Source organism: Xenopus laevis, chromosome 2L, assembly GCF_017654675.1.
Source record: "Xenopus laevis strain J_2021 chromosome 2L, Xenopus_laevis_v10.1, whole genome shotgun sequence".
Lineage (NCBI taxonomy): Eukaryota > Metazoa > Chordata > Amphibia > Anura > Pipidae > Xenopus > Xenopus laevis.
The window spans coordinates 19,005,367-19,031,331 of record NC_054373.1 but is presented as its reverse complement, the minus strand read 5'-3'; the positions used below and the strand labels follow the sequence as shown (position 1 = coordinate 19,031,331).

At 37.5% G+C, this 25,965-nt stretch overlaps 1 protein-coding gene across 4 annotated transcripts in view; it reads left to right on the top strand.

Moving 5' to 3' along the window:
• Positions 1 to 9,667: 9,667 nt before the first annotated feature.
• ncam2.L (neural cell adhesion molecule 2 L homeolog) overlaps positions 9,668 to 25,965 on the top strand; it is a 148,415-nt gene continuing 132,117 nt past the window's right edge. For 2 of the 4 annotated variants that reach the window (XR_005965288.1, XM_018245437.2), the window contains exon 1: positions 9,670 to 9,913. Coding sequence is in view for 3 of the 4 variants with exons in the window: in XM_018245437.2 (XP_018100926.2) it covers positions 9,862 to 9,913 (52 nt within the window). In the remaining variant the exon portion in view is untranslated. Of the gene's footprint in view, positions 9,914 to 25,965 lie in introns of all 4 variants that reach the window. The other 2 variants (XM_041581586.1, XM_041581587.1) reach the window with 2 other exon arrangements.

The window sequence follows — 25,965 nt, the reverse complement described above, 5'->3', positions numbered from 1 at the left end:
GTTTTGCAAAAGGGTTTCCTTCTCCTTTAAGAAACAAAATTGGGCTAACTTCAATATATTAGGGTAGCAAATCAAGGAAAACAGCAAAAAGCAGAATAACTGCTATTCAATCTTTATTGTGCCTGTCACACAACATGTTTCGGGCAGCAAGTACCCTTGATCAAGTGTGTACAAACCAAAGTGAAAAAGTGCTTTATAGTGCCATACAGGAAGTCCCACCCCTCCATCAAAAAAACTTTTTAGCCACAGTTAACCCTTACCACTGGGAGGTACAATGATCAATTGCATAAGAACACAATTCGTGTATAATATAATATAATATGATATAAGGATAAAATAGAAATAAGAAATTTAAAATACTTAAAAGTCCAGGATGTCATAAAAATATTGTGTAACTGTGCAGGTTCACGATTCAATCCGTTGTATCATAACTCCATAACCATTAAAATGAGGTCGTCTGTAGCGATTTCCTCGTGTAATAGTAGAGACAAACTACACATAAATAGATATAAAAACAATAACAAAATTACTTGAAGGAACTGCTCATAAAAAGAGCCTACCAAGAGGTTACTTTGTATTCAACTGCCTATACATTAATAACTATTGATACAAAAGGTCTTACCCTTTGCCAAAACAAAGTATTCTAATCACAAGCTGTACTCAATATCTGTGAAGAAAGAGATACATGAACAGTTTAACTATAAAAAAGGAGATAAGCTCCAATGATCATTCAAACCTGCAGGGGCCATTGTATTCATTCTTTTTATCCAATACGCTTCCCGTTGTCCAAGGGATTTTCGTATGTCACCTCCCCTTTTAGGCTGTATTATTTTTTCTAAGACCAGCCATCTTAGCTGGCTAACATTATGGCCCTGATTATGAAAATGTCTCGAGACAGGTGTATCAGTTGCTGTACTAATTTTATAATTCCTTATGTTGTTCCTGTGTTCTTTAATTCGCTCCTTGACCATTCTAATGGTCTGTCCTATATATGCCATGCCGCAAGGGCATTTCAGCATATATACTACAACTTTTGTCTCGCAGGTAAAAAAGTTTTTTATCCTTATAGGAGTATCCTTCGTTGGGTGATTAACCGTACTGTTTTTTATAACTGAAGAGCAGCAAACACAACTGAGGCATGGGAAGGTACCTTTTCTTGAGGTTTTAGCAAAATTAGTATCCTTTTTGTAAACATCAGAAGGGCACAGCATATCTCTCAAAGATTTGCCCCTTTTATAACAAAATAACGGTGTTTTTTAAAAAGACCTCCATACTGTTTATCTTGTCCCAAAATAGGCCAATATTGTTTTATAATTTTCTCAATGCAGTTACTTTGTTTACCATATTTTGTGACAAAAGGTACTCTCTCCACATCCTTATTCACTTTTCCTTTTGTTCGTATTAACTCCTCCCGATCTAATTGGTTCACCTCTTCCACAAGGGGTGCCAATTTTTTCTTTTTGTAACCTCTATTGAGAAATTTATTGGTGATATTCCGCATTGAGGACTGGAATTGTTCATGATTAGACGATATACGCCTTGCTCTTATATATTGTCCCTTCGGAATAGCATCAATAATACGTGGGTTATGAAAACTACCACAGGAGAGGAGAGTGTTTCGATCTGTCGGTTTAGAAAACATTTGTGTCAGAATTTGTTGATCACACAGTTTTATATTAACATCCAAAAAATTAATGGAAGAAGCAGAGATCTCACAGGTGAATTTAATAGTAGAATGCTTTTTGTTTGCTTCCTCAATCATCTGATAGAACAACCCTTCCGGTCCGTTCCATAAGATAAGAACGTCGTCCACATATCTCCAATTTTGATAATATGACTGCTGTATGGGCCTTTCGTGAACAGTTTCTGTTCCAAGCAATGAACAAAAATATTTGCAAACGAAGGGGCAACCGCTGCCCCCATCGACGTACCCTGGCGTTGCCAGAAATATTGCTCGTTAAATCTAAAATAGTTTTTTTGTAAGACCAAATACAGACAGTCAATTAAGAAATATATCAGGTGATGTGAGAGATTGGTTTCTAACAGAGCTTCTTCAATACAATCAACCCCCTCTTTCTGTGGTATTGACGTATATAGGCTCTGGATATCAATGCTACATAGATAAATATCACCTTGTGGTAGTACGGTATCCTTGAGCCTTCTCAATAGATCCGTTGTATCCCTCAAACAAGTGGAGATACTTGACACAATTTTTTGTAAGTGTTGATCAACAAATTTTGATAACGGTTCAAGTATTGAGCCAATGCCAGATATTATTGGGCGTCCTGGGGGGTTCCTAAGTGATTTATGTACCTTTGGGAGAAGATATAAGACTGGGGTACGTGGGTGTTCCGTACTTAAAAATTCATGTTCTTGCTTAGTTATTATCCCATTTTGTCTAGCATCATTTATTAGTAAATCTATCTCCTTTTTTATTTCAAATACTGGGTCATGTCCTATTTGTTCATAGTGTTCCATTACATTTAGTTGTCTATAGGCTTCCTCCATATATTCATTTTTATTCATAATCACAATTGCCCCACCTTTATCTGCTTGTTTTATAATAATCTTATCATTATTTTGGAGAGAATGTAAGGCTTGGAATGTAAAAATTGGGCTAACCTCTGGATTCTTCCCATACTCTTTGGGGGTTATATACTAAACCCCGAATGCAAAAATCACGAAAATTCGTGATTTTTTTAATACAAAATCAAACTTTTTAAAAAAAAAAATTACAAAATTTTCGGAATTTGTTATACCAAAGTCAGAAACAGAAAATCTGGCATCTCAGACCTGTCGAGGTTGCATATCAGTCAATGGAAGAAGTCCCAATGATCTTTTGATTGCTGGTTTTCTTGCAATACCCCAAATTTTTCAGACAGAATTCTGAGTTTTCGGGTGAAAAATCTTGAAAAAATTGTGAAAATCGGACGACAAATCCGAAAAAATCATGAAAATCAGATAAATAAGCCGAAAAAACCTGTGCAGATTTGGTTGGAGTTTTTTTCAGAAAATATTGAGATAAATTCAGACTTTGATAAATAACCCCCTTTATATTTAATATAAATAGGGATCCGCTAGCAAAAAAAAGGAGAAATAGAGAACTAATGGACAAAGTATAAAAAGTTTACAGTATTTGCCCACATCTAATAAACCAAAAGCTACCCAAAAGATGTGTGGTTTCTGATCAGTAGATGCTGCCTGCTAATTGGTTGCTATGGGTTACTAAGCAAGTAGCATGGTTTAGAGCAGTGATCCCCAACCAGTGGCTCAGGAGCAACATGTTGCTCACCAACCCCTTGCAATGTTGCTCCCAGTGGCCTCAAAGCAGGAGCTTATTTTTGAATTCCTGGCTTGGAGGCAAGTTTTGGTTACATGAAAACCAGATGTACTGCCAAAGTAGTCTGCCAGTCCACATAGGGGCTCCCAAATAGACAATTATAGCACTTATTTTGCATAGCCCAGAAACATTTTTTATGCTTGTGTTGCTCCCAGACTCTTATTTATTACAAAAAGGTTGGGCACCCCTGCTTTAGATCATTGATTCATCATGGCATTTTTCCATGCAATATTGACCTAACTATGTCACAGATTAACTATCTTTTGGGTTTCCTTTTGTATCCCAAATTTTATTCTCTCTAAAAAATAGCTTTTTAATTACTCTAAAACTCTAAAAAAATTTATTTAGGGGCATATTTATCAAGGGTTGAATTTCGAATTGAAAAAACTTCAAAATTCGAATTCAAAAAGACCCACCAGAGTCAAAGGTTTTTTTTTGGTCGAATAGGTCTGTATTCATATGAATTGAATTAATAGCACATTTGATCGAATTTGATTCAAAGTTTTTCCCCAAAAAACTTTGATTCCAAATAGGTTCTAGGAGGTCCCCCATAGGCTAAAACGGCAATTCGGCAGGTTTTAGATGGCAAATTATCAAATTTGAATTTGTAAAGAGACAGTACATGATACATTTTGAAATACAAATTTTTTGAATTTTTTGCAAATTAGAATCGAATTTGGGCTATTCCCTAGTAGAGGTACACAAAAATAACTTGAAATTCAATTTTTTTTTCATTCGAAAATTCACCTCAACCTTTGATAAATCTGCCCCATAGTGTAAAAACCATGAAAAAGATTAAATGCAAAACTTATTAACCATTGAGGCTTTTATAGGTTTTCGGATATTTTTTTCCCTTGTAATTATCCAACAAACTTGAATTTGTAGAGGATTAAGCGATATTCATATTTTTTTTCAGATTGTTAAGCGCTTTTTTCCTTTCACACTTTCTATATTTGGATCTTTTAGTAGCTTTCAAGGGCATGGTTTTAGAGAAACAGAGTTCAACCATGGTTTCCATAAGCTCCGATACCACTAAGATTTGAGCTTTAATAAATGAGCCTCTTGGTGAGGACCCTAGGGAGGATGACATGGAAAGTGGGTGGTCAAGCAACCCTGGTACTCCCCAAGTAGAATTTCTTACACGCATGGTTTGTTCTAAGTGTGAATAATAATCATGATATAGTTGTTTGGAATAAATATATTCTGATCTACATCCTTCCTAAAGACTCTTGAGTCACCATGAGATATAACATCTGCTTGAAGCTACAGGTTATAATCACAGACTAAATGCCTGCAATTAGCTGGCCCAGCATTAAACCCCTTTGGACTAGTGATGGGCGAATTTGCGCCGTTTCGCTTCGCCGAAAAAATCGCGAAATTCGCGAAACGGCGAATTTTTGCCGCAAATTTTTGTGGGTGTTTCGCAAATTTATTCACAGGCGTCGAATCGCGCAAATTCGCCGTCAATTTGCGCCTGGCTAATAAATTCTCCCATCACTACTTTGGACAAGGAATGTATCAGTCTGTGGATGCAGTCTCTGGCCAACCACTCGACACAAGCCCTCAGCACAGTGATTGTTGGCTCTTTTGAATTGCCTGCAACTAATATTATAAGTGTTCGTCTAGCTATAATTCTCTGCCTTACCCCTTTACTAATATGAAACCATTAGTCCACCTGTGCTAATATTTCCTTGTCTTTCTTGCTTGTTGAATGCAGTAACCAAGAAGGGAAACCAAGTACCTGCAGAACAAATTCAAAACTTCATCAAAATTCATATGCGCATATCTCAAATTCTATTTTGTTTCTCCCTTTGCTTTTTCGTATTACCTTGCATTGCTGCTCGCAAGATATGGAGTCTAAAAACAAGAAAGGATTGAAAAAAATATCAAGGCAAATTTTCCTCCTTTAAATTCTTTTCTCGATATTACAGAAGTATGTGAGCCGAATCCTAAACAGATCTACAGTGACTAACGTGATCAGCCGCCAGAAAGCACATTCATCACAACTCTCCGTCCAAGTCAAAATATTAGTTGGACTCATATTACCAGGGATCACTAATTGAACACTGTCAACTAGTTCATTGTTGGGTTTTATTGAACATTCTGCATACAGTACATCTGTGCTGAATGAATGTTCAAACCCATTTGCATATTATGTTTAAAGAAAGCTGAGTTATTGCAGTATATTATTTTATTACACTTCATGACTTTCTATTATGGCTGCTGTTTAAATGTCTAATTCTTCAAGGTCAAGTCCTTTCCTCCATCGTTCCTTTCTACCTACTGCATTTTTGGTTATTTCTGTATTTTCATTTTGATTTGCTGAGAATTCTGCTTTCTCTAAGTAGATACATTACATGGTTTGCAATCTTACATCAATGCATAGGGATTTTACTGGAGGACATAGTTTAAACTGGGTAGTCTTTCAACCTGTACAGATTTCTATATACAGGTACGGGACCTCCGGATAAGAGATCTTTCTGTAATTTAGATCACCATACTTTAAGTCTACTGAAAAACAATTTAAACATTAATTAAATCCAGTAGGATTTGTTCTTAAGCATTAATTATATCTTAATTTGGATCAAGTATAAGGTACTGTTTATTATTACAGAGAAAAAAAATAATTAAAAAAAAATCAGAATTATTTAATTAAAATGGAGTCTGTGAGGAGATGTTCTTCCCATAATTCTAAAATTTCTGGATAACTTTTCTGGAAAAATTATTGTGCATACATTTTTTTTTTGTCACCGATTGACTTCAATGTATTTTTTTTTTCTTTTGCCATTTTGCAAATTTATTTCAGTTTCGCAAGTTTTTCAGCGAAACGGGACAAATTAGTTCATCGCTATCAATGATGTAATGTAAGGTCCTATGAGGTGCTGACTAACTGACTAGTGTTCATTTTCAAAATGCATTTCCAAATTAGACATTATTTGCTGAGCCTGGGATATTTCTGTTAAAGCCCACAATTTTCTACTGGTGTCACTGAAGGTCAATTTCACTATTTGTCTCTCTCTCTCTCTCTCTCTCTCTCTCTCTCTCTCTCTCTCTCTCTCTCTCTCTCTCTCTCTCTCTCTATCTATCTATTAAAGTAACTTCCATGTCCTTTGTTTTTAACACACACACACACACATAGGCATCCTCTCCCCTCCCCTCCCCTAAGTTACACTTTATTTAGATATGCAAGTGAGTTAAGGCTGGCAGGTGCAAGGTTAAATTTGAGCATGAGTTGCAGAACAGCCCTGTCCTTACACCATAGCATAGGAATAAATTGTGGGGCTTCTTTACACCCTATCCCAGAGAGCACTCCCTTAATTGTGCATCTAAATGATGGATGGATTTCTATTTCTGGTGCCCCTAAGCCGACCACTGTGTGTCTGCTCTCCCACCCACCCAGGTGCACATTCTTGCCCACATGCACACACTTTCCCTGTCCCTGTCGGCACTGAGGACTGCATGCATGTGGCGAGGTCACAAAGGCCCAGGCCTTGCACATGCGCTCGCGGGGAGGGGCGCTAGGACTGAGCGGCCCAGGGGCATTAGGACAGCTCGGCATAGGGGTGCGGCCTAGCGGTGATCGCGGAGGGAATCTGGCCCTGTAAATAAATGTCAAATGCATGGAGCATCCAGTCCTCTATGTGTTAGGAAGCAGATATGGCTGGGCAGAATGCTGCACCTGAAATCGTACTGCCCTAGGCTTGGGCCTTTGTGGCCTTGCAACAAATCTGGATACTGGGCAGGGCTGCTGCTGCAATGAGAAGAGTTCAGCAACTCACCCCAGGGGACAGCAGCCCGCATGTTACCAGGGGAGGCAAGAAGTCCGGAATTCTGCTCAAGTACAGAGAGCACTAATTCTCTCTCTGCACTAGCAATGTGACCCCCTAGACCTGCTGGCGCAGGAGGATGGCATTGCAGGATACGCTTCAGGCAGCTCAGGGGACAGAATTGCTCCTGGAAACAGGTAGGGGCCGGAAGGGGAGCACCTATGTGCAATATGTGTGTTTTAAGCAGGTCTGGACTCAGAATCAAAATAGGCCCTGGCATTTCAGGTACAGAGAGGATCAATCAGCCCACACAGAGGCCCAAACAGCTCCCACCAGCCCACTAAATACTGACTTTCTATGGCACCTTATAGCAGCCCCTCTGGCATTTGCCAGAACCCACAGATTGCCAGTCTGGGCCTGTGTTTAAGGTTAAAAAAAGGGAGTTACCACAGCAAATATATACAGAAATGTGTGATGGGCAACAGACTGTCAAAGAAAATCTGCACAAGTTAGAAAGTGATGGTGGATGCAGAGTGCAAAGAAACCATTTGAGGGGGCAGTTTCCAACACTTTATGCTCTGCCACTTGTGTCTGGGGTCTTCTTAAATGATCTCTAGAGTAGTCCAAATTGATAGCCTAATAATTAATAGTCCTAATTGATAGCACAGGAGAGAGAACATTTTAATAAAAGACACCAGTGATTCCACAAGTGCTATAAAGAACCAGCCTCTCATTAGCATTTCTTTGCTCTATGTACTCTAGTTATTTTATCTGCCCGGCTGCTATAGACATACATGTCCCCTAGTGCTGTCAGTGTGCAGCCCCTGATGCTCATACACAAAAGCATTAAAGCAGGGATCCCCAATCTTTACAACCCGTGAGTAGTGATGGGCGAATTTATTCGTTGGGGCGCAAATTCGCAATGAATTTCCACAATTTGCGAGTTTGCAGCGAAAACACGGCCGCAAAAAATTCGCCAGTGTCAAATTTTTTTATACACCGCCAACATTTCCGACAACGGCGACTGTTCTGATACCGGCGACAATAAAATGGACGCCCATTGACTTTAATGTGTCTCTGGTGTCGAAATTGTTGCTGGCGTTCCACAAATTTTTCGCTCAACACAACCTGTGAGCAACATTCAGAAGTAAAAGGAGTTGGGGAGCAACACTAGCATGAAAAATCTTCCTGGGTGCCAAAATAATTGATGTGATTGGCCATTTAGTAGCCCAATGTGGATTGCCAAACTACACTGAGGCTCTGGTTTGGCAGTGCACCTGGTTTTTATGCAACCAAAACTTGCCTCCAAGCCTGAAATTCAAAAATAAACTCCTGCTTTGAGGCCACTGGGTGCAACATCCAAGGGGTTGGAGAGCAACATGTTGCTCAAGAGCTACTGGTTGGGGGTCACCGCATTAGAGGGATAATGAGTAGTGATGGGTAAATAAAATCGCCTGCCACAAATCCACTGTTAATTTCCGTGTTTCAGGACCGGTAAATAAGCTTGCAGATCTCCCGCGAAAATTCGCCAGCAAATTTTTTCGTTTGCGTGTCCGAAAACTCACTTGCGTCAAAATCAGCGCGCGTCAACATTATTCGGACGCCCATCGACTTTAACGGCAGCGTCAGCTTTAATGCAGCCGTCAATTTCCATTTTTTACGATTTTTCATTGAAATGTCAGAGTTTCACAATTTTTTCGTGAAACTTTCCAATTTCCCAATTCGCCTATCACCAACACCAGCACATGACAGCATTGAGCAGAGTATGCATCTGGCCACAAGTCATTTGAGCGCTCCCCGCATTGCCGCTTTCAGATCAGCAAAATGTTTTCACAACCAGGCGCAAGCAGGAAATAAATAAATAAAGCATTAGTCGGACTCCAACACTTAACTCTGTCCCTGCGAGTATGACATAGCAAAACTCCCTTTGCTATTGACCTAATCTGCCGCCCTGCAGCTCTCCTAAACTACAACTCCCAGCTTCATTCCGCAGACTGGAAGAGAGAGGTTAACAAACAGACGGAGGAGGGCAGCAAATTAGGAATCATTGTAGGAAACAGGCAGATCATTCGTTTATCAGCAGCATCCTCATCCAATACAGCGCAGACGTCTAGAACTAACGACTGAAGCGCCGGGAAAAGTGTTGCGCCTGTTATAGCCGAGCAGCGTCATTAGCACAATGTGCGACCCCGTCTCAATCAAAAGGATAACAACATAGGCAGTTTTAAACCAAATTCATCGATGTTTAGGCACATTTACCCCTTATATCATATATGAACTCATTCTTTATTGTCAGCCCTCGTCTATAAAATCTATTCATTTCTTAAGAGCTGACAGAGACAATAAAAACAGCTTATAACAACCCTCATCCTACTGCGAATAGCCACACTGTCCCGACCCCGCAGAGAACTCCGCGCAGCCGCTTTGCGCCGGACACAGATGCGGTTTATTGATGACAACCCGCGGCTCCCTCTCCTCTTACCAAATAAGAAGCAACGCGGACGAATCCCGGAGCCAGGAAAAGGGGTGACGTGTTTCTTGCGGATGAACACCTTAGCCGCCTTGTGGCTGTTATAGAGCTGCAGTCAGATTGGCTTCTCATCACTTTGCTCAGGACTGGTTGTGCTGCCGGAGGTGTCTGCGCTCTCTCTGCTCTGCCTTGTGATCTGCATGCAACACAGGGGCAAAGGGGGAGCTGACTTATAGATTTCAAGTATCTTCAACCTTGTGTAGGAACTGCACCTGCTGCTCATCATGACAGTCTCTTATTTCTACCTGCTTGGATTACTGGTCACCAGCGGGCAAGGTAAGGGGAGACCTGAACCACAAGAGCTTGCAATTCATATGCAGTGTGTGTGTGTGTGTGTCTGCCTGTTCTGCCTTTTGCAGTGAGTTTAGGAAATAAAGGGGAAGTAGCAGCATTTATTTGCAACATTGTCTCATGCCATTTGGGGATCCTGTGGTTTTCAGTTTTATGGATGTGATTTTTATCTGATGGTGAACCCAACTCCCTACGTGACTGTTACATGTAACGTTGGTTTCGCCGTGGTGAAAGTGTTGTGCATTCTGCCATAGTTATAAGCAAATTCATTTCTAATTTATGTATTTAAGCATATGTGGATTTTAAAATGAACAGTGGCTGTGCATACTAATATCATCACCCCCCTTGCATTTAGATACCCCCCAATTCCAGTTTGGGAATAAACCCTTAGAGGTATTTCTTGATTTCCAGGAATCCTGTTATTGTTCCTAAAAAAACCCATGTTGGTTATTTGTCTGCGGCTGATTTTTTTTTTTTTATACTGACTATGCTCAAAAGCAAGGGTGCAGTCGGCAAGTTCCCCACCACCAAAATCAAGTTTTGCATGAGAAAAGAGGCATTGTGGCGATGATGCTGTGGCTATATCCTATTTCTCCATTAGGGGGCGCTAGAGGTCCACTATTGAGTGCTGAAATGTTTGCCTCAGCTGAGTTAGGGAAGGCATTGATGCACGCCAAGTCCATCTTTCCTCATTCCTCAAGCACAACTTGACATTTTGGACATGAAGCCTTCATTTATTCACACGAGAGCGGGCTAGCATTCAAGCCCATGTCACGATCCCGTGAAGATTAAAGTTCATTTCGAAAAAAAGCTTTTGTGTTGACAAATGAGTGAGGCTGGTTCAGTGTAGCAACAAGATACATTTTGCTTAAATAAGACAGCAAAACCTGACCTGTCACTACCTACATGCCACCGTATAGGTTTAGGAACCAATTAGTCATCCGTGGAAAGGCACAGTGACGGACATAATGAGGCACTCTGACCAGAAACATGAATATTTCATCTTGAAATTACACTTTTTTTTTGATAGTATGGGTTTTAATGGTCACTCTGCAGAACTATGAAAACTGTCAGCTGCTTAGAAATTCATGGCAGCAGGCAAGGTGCTTCTGTCTATTAACATACCGGTTATTTCAGGAGAATATTATGAGTCGACCGCCGACCATTCGTGTTTACCCAGACGCTTTGCTGGTGATATCTCCTTTCCATTGATGTGACTTTGGGGAGTAATAAGAAACACATTTCAAATCAATGTGGGAGGAGAAGATGAAAAAAAAAATTATTATAGTGTACAGCGATGTCGGGTTTAATCAGTTGATTAGCCTTATAAATGACCCAATGCCCATTTGGAAAAATTAATAAGGAAAAATAATTTCCTTTAATCGTTTTCTTTTCGTTTTCAAGCAGTAATGACATTATATTTTGTGCATTGTTCTGCCACCCAAGTTATTAAATCAATATCCATTTAGAGATTGCCCTAAGAATGTCTGGGTTTTATATACTGTCTACAGCCCCCTGTCAATAGCATTTACCTCTGCAACTTTATAAGGCTATTGCAAGTGCATCATCCAGTTGATAAAAGAAGCATCAAATCACTTGGCTGGGGAAGTTCATCCATGATAAATATTAATTTACAATGAAACCCAAAACATTCCATTTATCTTTGTTCCAAGATCATGAAACACATGATCAACTGAGAAAAGAATATTCTGCAAATAGTCTAATCTCTCTTGCTATCGGCAGGGCAAAGTATGTAAGCCTTGAATAATTCTTATACAGGTATGGGACCTGTTATCCAGAATACTGGGGGCCTGGGATTTTCCAGATGAGGAATCTTTCTGTAATTTGGAACTCCATAGATTAAGCATACCAAAAAGGTTTGTTTTTCCTCTAAAAAGGATTAATTATAGTGTATCTTAGATCAAGTACAAGCCTCTGTTTTATTATTACAGAGATAAAGGAAATCAATTTTAAAAATGAAAATTATTTGATTGAAATGAAGTCTCTGGGAAATGGTCTTCCTGTAATTTGGAGCTTTTTGAATAACGGGTTTCCAGCTAACGGGTGCCATACCTGTACGTGTGTGTATATATATATATATATATATATATATATATATATATATATATATATATATATATATACACGTACAGGTATGGCACCCGTTAGCTATATATATACATATATATATATATATATATATATATATATATATATATATATATATATATATATATATATATATATATATATATATATATGTGTGTCTGTGTGTGTGTATATACAGGTATGGGACCTGTTATCCAGAATGCTCAGGACCTGGGTTTATCTGTGTATACAGGTATGGGACCTGTTATCCAGAATGCTCATGACCTGGGTTTTCCGGATTACAGATCTTTCAGTAATTTGGATCTTCATACATTAAATCTTTTAGGAAATCATATAAACATTAAATAAACCCTAAAGGCTGGTTTAGCTTCCAATAAGGGCTAATAATATCTTAGTTTGGATCAAGTACAAGCTACTGTTTTATTACAGAGAAAAAGATCATTTAAAAAAAAATTGATTATTTGGATAAAATGGAGTCTATGGGAGACAGCCTTAATTTGGAAATATCTCGGGTTTTCCAAATAACAAAGCCCATATATATATATATATATATATATATATATATATATATATATATATATATATATATATATATATATATATATATATATATACATACACACACACCTACCTGTTGCATTACTGCTCATATACTGTATTTATTATGTATCACTAGTCTGTGATTTAATATGCAGCTCTGAGAGTTTCACCCCTATATCATTAGTTATTAGTGCAATCAGTTCTAAACATATAAACCTGATAATAGAGCGTCAACATTTTTATGAATCTAAAATAACGGTTCCAAGAGCATTTGTTACGTCAGCTGTTTTGGGCCATAAAGTAACAGATTTAGTGGCATATGAAAATAGTAAATCACAGAGAGGTCCATTTCTGAAAAGAGAGAACCGGAGCATTGCTTTTTATTATTGCCAGTGTCTAACTGCAGTCAATAGGTCTCGTTGGGTTATGAGCTGTATCTGTGTTCATGAGTTCTGTCTCCTCGGTTCACTGTTTTCCACTTAAGTATATTTTTTTTATGCCAGTGTGTGTTCGCATACAGCTGTAGAAGTAGCTCCCGCTGTATGTTGGGTTTTTGGGCTACTGGTGGTCCAAAAAAAAAAAAAAAATAAGATTGATCATGATGGATTGTATTTGTACCCCTGCTGGGGGCTTCATGTACTGTATGATGTGGCTTGCTGCTGTGTCTTGTTGAGCTTGCCTGGTTGTGATAAGATAAAACAAATATGGGAATTTAGAGTTACAGGTATAGAATCTATTTTTCAGAATGCTTGGGATCTGGATTTTTTTGTATAAGAGATCTCCATGCCTAGGCATCAACATGGTTGGATGCTAGTTTATTGTCGTCAAGTATTAGGTACTGTCTTATCATTACAGAGAAAAAGCTGATCAGCCAGAAGTAAATAATTTTTTTGTTTAAAAAGGGACTGCATGGGAAATGGCATTTACATATTTTAGAGCTGTCTGGATAAAGGGTTTCCAGATAATTTCAATCCTATACCTGTACAGCAGGTAAAGACCAAATCATGAACTAATCAAGCAGTGAGAAATGGGACATTAACCACTCATGGAACCATCGATTGATTAATCATCGCAAAATGTGATATTATTACTGTTGCTCACTATTAACCCTTTAAATAGCCATTACCAGTTATCATCTCAATTAGGCTTGAAAGAACAATACATAATATAACTACTGCTTTCATCTAATTCTTATGGAACTAACAATTGTTTGATCATCACAAAATGTGTTATTATTACTATTGCTCACAATTAACCCTTTAAAGAGCCATGACCAGTTATCATCACAATTGGGCTTGAAAGAACAGCACATAATATAAATACTGCTTTCAAATGATTCTTATGGAACTACCTATTGTTTAATCATCAGAAAATGTGTTATTATTACTATTGCTCACTATTAACCCTTTACATAACCATGTCAATTTACCCTTGCAATTGGGCATGAAACACACAGAACATTTCATAATATATATATATATACTGCTTTCAAATGATTCTTATGGAACTATCTATTGTATAATCATCACAAAATGTGATATTATTACTGTTGCTCGCTATTAACCCTTTAAATAGCCATGACCAGTTATCATCACAATTGGGCTTGAAAGAACAGCACATTATATAAATACTGCTTTCAAATGATTCTTATGGAACTAACAATTGTTTAATCATCAGAAAATGTATTATTATTACTATTGCTCACTATTAACCCTTTACATAACCATGTCAATTTACCCTTGCAATTGGGCATGAAACACACAGAACATTTCATAATATATATACTGCTTTCAAATGATTCTTATGGAACTATCTATTGTATAATCATCACAAAATGTGATATTATTACTGTTGCTCGCTATTAACCCTTTAAATAGCCATGACCAGTTATCATCACAATTGGGCTTGAAACACACAGAACATTTTATAATATATATACTGCTTTCAAATGATTCTTATGGAACTATCTATTGTATAATCATCACAAAATGTGATATTATTACTGTTGCTCACTATTAACCCTTTAAATAGCCATGTCCAATTACCATCACAATTGTGCATGAAACACACAGAACAATACATAATATAAATACTGCTTTCAAATGATTCTTATGGAACTACCTATTGTTTAATCATCACAAAATGTGTTATTATTACTATTGCTCACTATTAACCCTTTAAATAACCATGTCAATTTACCCTGGCAATTGGGCATGAAACACACAGAACAATACATAATATAAATACTGCTTTCAAATTATCCTTTTTTTATTGATTTATTTTATTTAATACTTTTCCTGGGGAAAGAAGCATTGACTATATGTATATGACTTAGGAGGAGTTAGATATTAATAAGCAATGGTTCCACAGCTTTAGAACAGGACATGTAGTAATATGTTGTGGCAGCATTAATACATTATGGGGATATGTCATTATGTTTCAACCAATCAACAGTCAGCTTTTAATGTTTTAATGCAGTTAGCATTATAAAAGCAAACATCTGTTTGGATGCTTTGGTTTGCTAAGTTTAAATGACCGTACTGTCCCAATTGTTGCATTTGTGTTCCTTTAATACAGAGATGTACGTGTGCTGAACAACTGACTGTATAGGAGTCTTGGGGTTTCTTAAAGTGCATTTAAATTTGCGGGGGAGATAACAAAGGTTACTGCATGTGATGAGCCATTCTAATGTTCTAGCTCTGTTATGGGGTGCATTCTGTATTGTTACTTGGAAACCAAGGTTCTGTGATTACACATGGGATAAGGTGTGAGAACCTCTAACCACTCATTCATAATAAACCATCGCTAACTGCCATAATTGCAGCTCTGCCTCCAAATTAAGTGATTGTATTTACATTCTGTATGTATCAGTCTATCTGCCCCTCTCTTTCATATCAAGGTCAAAGTCAAGATATATACTGGCTTTTTTATGTATAATCAAGGTAATTGATATGAAATGTGCTCATTCTCTCAGTCCCTACTTGTATTTACTGTATATGGAAATGCTCACACTCCATAAACACATACAGCAGTTACCTGAATGAGTGCTGCATAAGTCAAGGAAACTGAGATAGATTTATTATCACATCCAAGTATCTTCACCTTCTTTAGGAACTGTCCGCTTCCACCTCCTATTTATCATAACAGTCTCATATCTCAACAGCGGACAAGGTAGGGGAGACATTAAGAGAAAACCAAATTATTTTTAGTTAATGTGAGACGTGCATGTGTGCCTGGTCTGCATTAAAGGAGAACTAAACCCAAAAAATGAATACGGATAAAAATGCCATATTTTATAAGCTGTTTTATTGCATCAGCGTAAGGTTTCAGCTTGTCAATAGCAGCAATGATCCAGGACTTCAAACTTGTCACAGGGGGTCACCATCTTGGAAAGTGTCTGTGACACTCACATGCTCAGTGGGCTCTGAGCAGCTGTTGAGAAGCTAAGCTTAGGGGTCGTCGCTAATTATCCAGCAGAAAATGAGGTTGGTCTGTAATATAAGCTGATGCTACAGGGCTGATTATTAAATTCTGATGCTAATTGCACTGGTTTCTGTGCTGCCATGTAGTACTAATCAGCCTTATATTGTGACATTTCTATTCTATGTGTACTGTATATTGTGAGTGGGTCCCTAAGCTCAGTAAGTGACAGCAGCACAGAGTATGTGCAGTGAATCAGTGGAAAAGAAGAGGAGGAGCTACTGGGGCATCTTTGGAGACAGATCTACTGCTTAAGGGTTGTGGTTGCCTTGGGCTGGAACAGAAGCCCAAAACATAATGCACAACATTTCTAGCCTACTTCTTTAATTCAGCTTTAGTTCTCCTTTAAAGGGGAAGTAGCAGCTCAGTGATTGTTTTGCAACTTTCCTGCATGCCTTTGGGCATCCTGCGGTTTAATGTGCTATAAATAGTTTTATGGATGTGATTTAATCTGAATAGGTCAGTTCAATGCTACATATGTCAAGGCATCTTGGAGTCCCTGTATCTGTATCACCTGTTGTTAGTTTACATATGTTGCTCGAAATTGCTGTCTAGTGCTTGTGTCTCTAGCTCTAATAGTTTCAGTTAGACACTACCTCTTGCCTGCCTATCCAATTGCATGTTCCCATTGAATGCACAGTAGGACCTATGTAATAAAAGGTTTCATAAAACTTACAAAACAATTCACTTATTTCAGATGGCAGTAGGCCAGAGCCAACTGGTTGTTATGGGTTACTGGACCTGTGCTCACCATGTCACATTACTAATTTGCATATCCCACTGCACAGATGTTGCTGTATAACAGGAACTAAAAGATTTTAGCAGGCAGACTGTACACCATTGTTGAATAACTAAAGTTATCTCCAAATGAGATGCCAATGTTGCAAAACAAAATATTTTTTTTACCACATTTCTGAAATGAAATGCACGTTTCTATATATTTGGAATGGGAACATCCCATTTAGCTGTCAATTTTTAAAAGATGTTTTTATATTTAATTATTAATTTATTGTTCAACCTAACTTTATTTTCCCCTGGCTCCAACTGGCAAAAACATGCTGTGAGTCACTGACAAATTTCAAGTGCTCTGATTGGCTGATTCCAGCATGAGTCAGCAGTTTGCAAGGTGCTACTGACACACAGCATAGTTGAGTTGTTTACAGTAGAGGAAACACACACCAATAAACCATTTATATCTCATTATCTATTAAGAAACCTATTTGTGAAAAAGAATTATTAAACACCCACAGCAGTTTGTGTAAATGTTTATATGAATGATAAATTTCATAATGTGAAGCAGCGTGAAACATATTTTCATTTAGTAGGTGTTTCAAACAAAAAAATAATAAGATATTTAAAAGGAACATGACATTATTAAAATTATGAATCTTATAAGCAATTTTACAGGCAGAGGAAAAAAGAAAAAGATAATGAAAATGTCAGCCGCTAATAAAAAGGAATCTGCCCTAGACTGCTTCTTTGTTATTTAATATACCATAATGTTTAGCTCACTGCAGAGATTTGTCATAGGAAAAACAGCAACCATTTATATTCAATAAAAAAGGTTTTCTTGGAATCTTTGCTTTGTTCCTGTGGTATTGAAGACTGTCCAGTTGAACGCTCGTTATTAGATATATCAGCAATTTCCTTTCAGTGCTAGGGCCCTCAGTTCAGTTCCAGGCAGGGCAGTATTTGCAGGAAGTTTGTGTGTTCTCCCTGTTTTTGTGTGTTCCACCCAAACTCCATCCTTTCTTAAAGCACAATTATTAAGGGACCTATTTACTGTCAATTGAATATCTAAAAATGTGTAACTTTTCTGTATTTCTTTAAAACTCTTAGGGGCACATTTACTAAGCTCGAGTGAAGGATTAGAATGAAAAAAAATTTGCATTTCAAAGGTTTTTTTTTTTGGCTACTTCGACCATTGAATTGGCTACTTCAACCTTCGAGTACGACTTTGACTTCAAAACGAATGATAGTCAAAGTGCTGTCTTTTTAAAAAAAAACTTGGACTACCTACTTCGCCAACTAAAACATACCGAGCACCAATGTTAGCCTATGGGGACCTTCCCCATAAGCTTTCTAAGCAATCTCTGATCGAAGGAAAATCGTTTGATCGATGGATTAAAATCCTTCAAATCGTTCGATCCTAAGGATTTAATCGTTCGATCGAAGTAAATGCGGTAAATCCTTCGAATTCGATATGCGAAGTCGAAGGATTTTACTTTGATGGTCGAATATAGAGGGTTAATTAACCCTCGATATTTGACACATAGTAAATGTGCCCCCTAAAATTCAAGATTTATTAAGTGCAAAACAGTAAAAAAAACTCTAATACCAAAATTTACCAAGTAAAAGTTGTTGAGGTCCTATAGAAGTCAGTGGGAGCTGCACTGATCCTATCAGACCATTTTTAATCAATTCAGGCTTTTGGGATTTTTGGATTTTTACCACTCAGAATCGTCTGAAAAACCTCAACGTTTTAGAGGTTTTAGAGGTATTTGGATTTTTTAGTGCGTTCAGCATTTTTTTTTTCATTCATACTCTTAATATTCAGATCTTTTAAAAACTTTCTTATCATTTGTGGTTTTAGAGAATCAGAGTTTATTCATGGTTTCAACAACCTCTAAAAAACACTAAATGAGTCTTGATAAATAGGCATCTAAATATCCTACTGTTACCAGGCCTGAAATACTACAACTAACTCCCAGTAGATCATGCTTTATACAGCACTGTTTTACTCAGATAAGCCCCCACTAACATGGAAGAGGATGGGTGTTTAATAAAAATACCAAGACAAATTAAACTTTAAAATAGTGAAGCTTTTATTAAGAAATAACTTACAGAAACTCTGCTTCCTGTCCTCTTCAGAAAAGGCAACAGGGCGACAGCGATCCATTGTGCGGTGCTCGATTTCTTCTCCCATATTCTACTGACAGCGTGTGGAAGGCAATGTTGGCAGGCTCCCCATTAGCTTCCACAGAAGGCGGCCACAGAAATCACAGAAAAAATTATGTTACTGGTCTGGTAAACTGTAAATCTCAAAGGCAAAACAAAATTTTGATGTCAATTCTTAACCATAAACCATAAAATGAAATTGAGCAAAACCCTAGGTAAAAAACTCGAACATCATAAAGGCTATTAACATCTTCAAATGGCTCTGCCATTTACTCCTACATAACCTTGACCGGTTTTAGATGGAGTATTTTCGGGCACAAGCTACTTCCAGGGTTGGGTTAAAAAAAAAATCGTTTTTTTAACCCAAAAATTTGATTTTATACCAAAAAAACCCCTCAAATACTTAAATTTTCGTGGAAAACACAACTCGATCCTTAATAAATAATCCCCTTTGTGTATTTCTATTATAGAAATTGTAGTTGGAAATGCCAAATTGCAAAACATGGAATTTGCAACTCTTTTGAATACTGTTATAAAATAATGTTTCTTAGACTTAGTAATAAATCCCCTTGGGTAATATTAGAGAGTTTATTTAGCGTGTACAAAATGGCTTGGGAAGCAAAGTTAATTAGCATTGGAAGACAATTTGCTGAGCTAAAAAAATAAATAATTAGCATTATAACTGCTCATCTGAAGGAAGCCCTGTTGGTGGTAAAACGAAAAACAGATCTGAACAAGATTTTGGCTTAAGGAAGGTTTCTTGTGTTTAGCTGCATGCTTTAAGCCTACAAGTTGCTAAGAACATTTAGGGGCAGATTTATCAAGGGTCAAATTTCGAGTTCATGGGAGTTTTTTAAAACTTTCATAAACTCCCATGTATCAAATTTGATTTGAGTTTTTCAAACTCGATTTCATTTTTTTCTGCACAAAAAACTAGAATGTCAGGAAGGCTGCAAAGAACTCCAAATCGATCCCAGGACATCTTACATAGGCTAAAACAGCAATTTGGCAGGTTTTTAGGTGGCAAATAGTCAGATTTGAGCTCTTAAAGGGCCAGTTAAAGATATATCTCAAAAATCGAATTTGATTAAAAAAAAAAAACAATTCCCTAGTCAAATTTCACAGTTTTGACCATAAAAAAAATCAAAAAATTAAATTCAAAATTAGAATTTTCACTTTGACCCTTGACAAATCTGCCCATTAGTGTTCAGCATACAGTAAATACCTGTGGATCTGTGAGTACTTAAATTAACTCATACAGCATCACACTTTTTCAAGTTGTACCCTCAAGGGGGATAAAAACAGGCATGAAAAGGATCTTTGTTAGTTTTATATTGTTTGACTGGTGTAAATCATTTTACACAGCTTTAGAAATAGGCCAATTGATGTATATAGCAAAGGACATAGCAAATCAGTCTATATGTTACATGTGGCACAGAGGGCGGCTAATACTGTGCATGCCAGGTAAACCACCTACCATACCGTAACCTGGGTATAACAAAAAGAGATCCTTGTATTACTGTTAACAATTTTTGTTATTATTCATTTTATGACAAGCAAAACATTATAAATGTTATAGATACGAGGTTAGCTATTATTTAAATATATTTGCATCATCTTTATTATCTTTTGATCCTCCATCCTTAATAGTTTATTTGTAACAATGTCATGATGTCATGGTCTACATTGTAGCATGAAGTCTTCTTAACCAGACCTGTCAACTTTACCAACATTTTTGTGAGTCACCTAATTTATGATGGGTGGTTAAAGGGTGTTGCCAGAAAATAACAAGGCAGAGAATAATACATACTGTAGTTATATAGTGAAGTTCGTTGCAAAAAGACCAACGTCCATCAAGTTCAAACCCCCCAAATGAAGCCCAGAATCAACCAACTCCTCCATACACTCACATAAACTATATACACCAGTATCTATACTAATTGTAGATTTTAGCATCACAATAGTCTATAATATTATGTTTGTCCAAGAAAATATCCAAGCCCCTCTTAAAGGCATTAACTGAATCAGCATCACAACATCACCCGGCAGTGCATTTCACAACCTCACTGTCCTCACTGTGAAGAACCCCCTACACCGCTTCAAATTAAAGTTCTGTTCCTCTAATCTAAAAGGGTGGCCTCTGGTGTATTGATCCTTTTTATGGATAAAAAAAAGTCCCCTGTTATCTGTCTATAATGCCCTCTAATGTACTTTTAAATGGGACAAGGTCGGTGTTCCTCGGGGTGAGCAAAAAACACCTGCAATTGATTCCCAGGAAGTTGATACCTCTAGATAACCTGAAATATCTGCTAAAACAGAAGATAAATGCAACCTTTTGACAAATTGAAAAGGTGGCAGCTATATAAGTAACAACATTTTTTTTTTACTTTAATTGAAGAAAATTAAATATCTGCAGTATGACTTTACATTTTGGGGTATACTACTATATAGGGGTCATTTACAACCCTAAGTGCAGTGGGCCAAGTGCAATCTTGAGCTCCATGTTTCTTTTACACACAGAGCAGCACCCCCCCACCCATGATTGTAGTGCAATTATGGTAGTTAAATGGAGATACAGTTGCCCTTGCACTTTGACATGAATCAGTTGCAGCTGCACTGAGAATTGGGGGCAGATTTATCAAGGGTCGAAGTGAATTTGAGGGGATTTTCGAAGTAAAACAATTCGAAATTCAAAGTAATTTTTTGGATACTTCGACTATCGAATAGGATACTACGAATTCAAATTTACTTCAACTTCGATTCAAAGTAAAAATTGTTCGACCATTTGATAATCGAAGTACTGTCTCTTTAAAAAAACTTCGACTTTAATAATTCGCCAACTTAAACCTGCCAAAGTGCTATGTTAGCCTATGGGGACCTGCCAGAGCAAAGTTTTTGGGTTTCGAAGGAAAATCGTACGATCATACGATGAATAAAATCCTCTGACTTCGAATGTCAGAGGATTCTATGCTATTCTAATTTCAAAGTATTTTCCACTTCGAAATTCGACCCTTGATAAATCTGCCCCCTGGTGTCATTTACACTGTGAGAGTTACGTGTGCACTCTGTCCGTAGCTGTGCTGCGGTGATTGATGCAGGCCACTGGGGAAACCCTTGGGCTATTGCCTGGTTTGGATGTGGTGATAACTCCTAGGTTCACCTGCAGCAATAGGTTCAACCGTGCTAAATTCAGAACAGGAGGCATAAGGAAGTCAGTAGGGCCAATCACAACTATATGGAAGTGAAAGGAGTACATGTTGACTGATGCAAGTATATGTAATGAATGAGATTTTTTATGCAGCGACAAAGTGCAACTGAACTTGCGATCATCAATGACCCCTAATATCTTTCTTTTTTTTTTTTTTTTCTATTGTACGATTGCAGCAAAATGAACCCCTTTTTTTTATTTCAGAGAATTACCTAAACAATCTAGGGTAGTAGATTAGCTAACATTTAGGAAACAACTGGATTCAACTGCTTAACGTAGCTGAATCGATTCTGGGGAATTGGCACAGCCAAAAGGCTTTGAGGAATGTGACGATTCGACGAAACACTTTTATGATCATTACAACAATTTTCTATATAATCAAAAAAGTTCATAAATTAGATTTAAGATGCCTGGGGTACAAAAATATTCAAAGTTCTCGTATTTAAAGTTCTTCCCCATTGTTTTAATGCAAAAAAAAAATGCTTATTTATCTGTTTTTTGTGCCTCCACAATTATTTTGTGTTCTGTACCAGACATCTTTGTTTTATGTGAATTTTTATTCTTAGGTTTTTTCCATTTGTATTGCCTAAATCTACATATATTTTCACCATTCCAGCATGTTGACCTTCATTCCAAAATGTATAGCCTCAGCAATACCTGGGCGAGGAAAATAATGAAAGTATAATGAATTCATTAAGACTTAAATGCCTAGAGTGTTAACCTCTAGCTGCTGAGTACAGTGCTTACAATGCAGTCAATCTCTAGTTCCCCCGGCTACTCAAGTCCAGAACCGCATGACTAGTCGTAATTATGCAGAAACTCCAGTGAGCCTGGAAAGTTCTTTTATGTGAAGCAGGTGAAGGTGCCAGGGGCTGCTCTACATTATTAATGCTTAATAACTGTGGGGTAGAGGGATTATCTCTTCCTTATCCTTGCTCATCTCTGTCCTCACCCATTGTTTAAGTGACAGCTTCATTCCTGCTAATAATGCATTAGGATGGATCCCATGCAGGACATCACAGACTCATGCTGTGGTACAAATCATATAAAATCTAAAAAATGTAGTGCAGAGTTCTTTAAGTTGTTTCCCACCAACAATGTGGGGTTGTATGAAAATTGCTCTGCTGTGTCAGAATGGTAAAAAATGCAAGGGTTTATAAGATTATTTTAGCCATGTATTACTGCTTGAGAACTAAAAAAATGCATATACATATACAGATATGGGAATTGTTATCCAGAAAGCTCCAAATTACGATAAGGTCATCTCCCATAGACTCCATTTTATTCAAATAATACATTTTGTTCCCCTTTTCTCTGTAATAACCAAACAGTGCCCTGTGCTTGATCCAAACTAAGATATAATTAATCCTTATTGGAAAAAAAACAGCTTATTGGGTTAATTTAATGTTTACATGATTTTCTAGTAGACAATATATGAAGATCCAAATTACAGAAATATCCATGATCTGGAAAGTCCCAAGTCCTGAGCATTCTGGATAACAGGTCCCATGCATATATATATAAATATATATATATTCGAAAAAATGGACAGCACTCGCTATTAATGCTCAAATTCTGTATTAAAAGGTAAAAAACTTTACATCACCATACATGTGCATATATCAATCAGCGACGTTTCGAGCCATTCAGGCCCTTTCTCAAGCCATGTGTGACATTGGTATAGAAGTATAGTCAGCATCCGTGATGGTATTTAAAGTCCAGAAAAGGAAGTGACGTGCTATGCATTGTTCTCATACTCAGTGCAGGGATTCCACCCCATAACCTGAATAAAATCAGATACAATGTTGAAGCTACTTCAACATAAATAAGTTACCTATAAGAATAAATACAAATCATAATCTTTATTAAGACCATGAGGGTGAAGTGTATTTAGTTTGTTAATCCACCACACCTCTCGCTGTTTTAATCTTAACTCGCGATCCCCCCCCCCTTTTCAGTGGAGTTACAGTTTCCAATACCATGAATCAACTGGTCACTTGTGTGTCCATGTTCTCGGAAATGCCTGGATAGTGGTAATGCTAGATTCCCTGATTTAATGGTTGATTTATGTTGGGAAATCCACGATTTCACTTTCTGCCAAATACAACTTGTTACATGGGCATACAATCACATAGATCACATATTGTGACAGACAAGTATGGTAGCCCCTGATTTGGATTGTCTCACCGGTGTCCGGATGTATAAAAGCTTTTCCTTGGATTACCCCAGGCCCAGAACCCCAGATCCAGTGATAAATAACTGAAAATGCTCAGGACCATATCTCAAGTCTACTAAAAAAAAAAACATGCAAACATTAAATAAACCCACAAGGATTGTTTTGCCACCAGTATGGATTAATTGTATCTTAGTTTGGCTCAAATACAAGGTACAGTTTTATTAATACAGAGAAAACATTTTTATTGTTGTTATTATTGCTTAAAATAGACTCTATGGGATACAGCCTTCATATAATTCGGAGCATTCAGGATATTGGGTTTCCAGATAAGAGATTCCAAACCTGTATTAGAAATGCAATTCTGGAACATACCATGCTTTACAGTAGAACATATTGCCTTAGAATAAATTATTATTGTCACCATTACTAAAAAGTCAAAGGTGGCATTGACGGTACAGTATGTTGTGCTCTGGTTATTTTTAGGTGTTCTTATTTGCTGTATAATTATTTTCTGTGACATGTAGTGAGGCGACACGGATGAACCCATCATGCACCACTTTAAGCAAAGCTCTACTAGGCTAATCCTCCCATAACCAACATCAATGAATTTCTTCAAGCACAAGACAGCAATGTTATACGTGGAATAGGAACATTGTTTATCCTGTTATGTGGTCTAGTTGGTATTATATGTAATAATGGCTATGCATTTATGCTACCATCTCTTCTGGGGTTATTAGATAGAGAAATTCTTACCATGTGTTTCTGGATATATTATAATCACAACAGATACTGCTTGAGTATTATACATGCAATTAGCCATGTGATACTACGGAGGACTCCATGTAGAAAAGGGCTTATTAGCCTCCCCACTTACAAACTCACACTCTGCCTATGGGTGCATGTTTTATCTCATGAATGATATTAAATGTGGGCCAGGAATCCCTTTAAGTGTACATGACCTTGGTGTCTAAAAAGAACACTATGAATAAAGCATTCATCCCTTGATTGAGGTGAGTGAATTTTCAGATCCTTGGCATGGTCTGAATGCAAGTTCAACCATATGCTTTTTATTTTTGTCATATTGGAACCGTTCTGCTGAGACTGACATTAAGAAATGCAGAATCAACTACACAGACACCTTGCAAGCGATCTTATTCTTTTATTCCTCTTTATGAATAACTGACATATGTTTTTATAAAATATCACCATTGATATATATTGATAGATTGTAGTTACAAATCTGTGCAAAATACTTTACATATAGACCAGTATTCTTACCCAGCATTACAGGGTAATTCTGCCTTTTTTTGTTCCCAATTCTTCAGTACTGTCGTAAAACTTTTGTCTGCTGTATAAATCAGGTTGGTGCTGTAACGGTTGGCACCCTAATTCTAGAACCGATGCCAAGCACCCTGTTCTCGGCTCGTGCTTCTGCCTGCAGCAGCCGCCTTTGGCTTAGGGAGGAGCCCTCAGCTACTCAGATGCCACCAGGTCTTAAAACGAGAGGTGCAAGGCGAGGGGTTCTAGACAAGCAGAGGGTACATAACTGTAAGGCAAGAGTCTTTGGGCTGAAGGTCAAAGTACAAGACGTGAGACAAAATCGTAATCAGATCAGGTCGGGTCGGG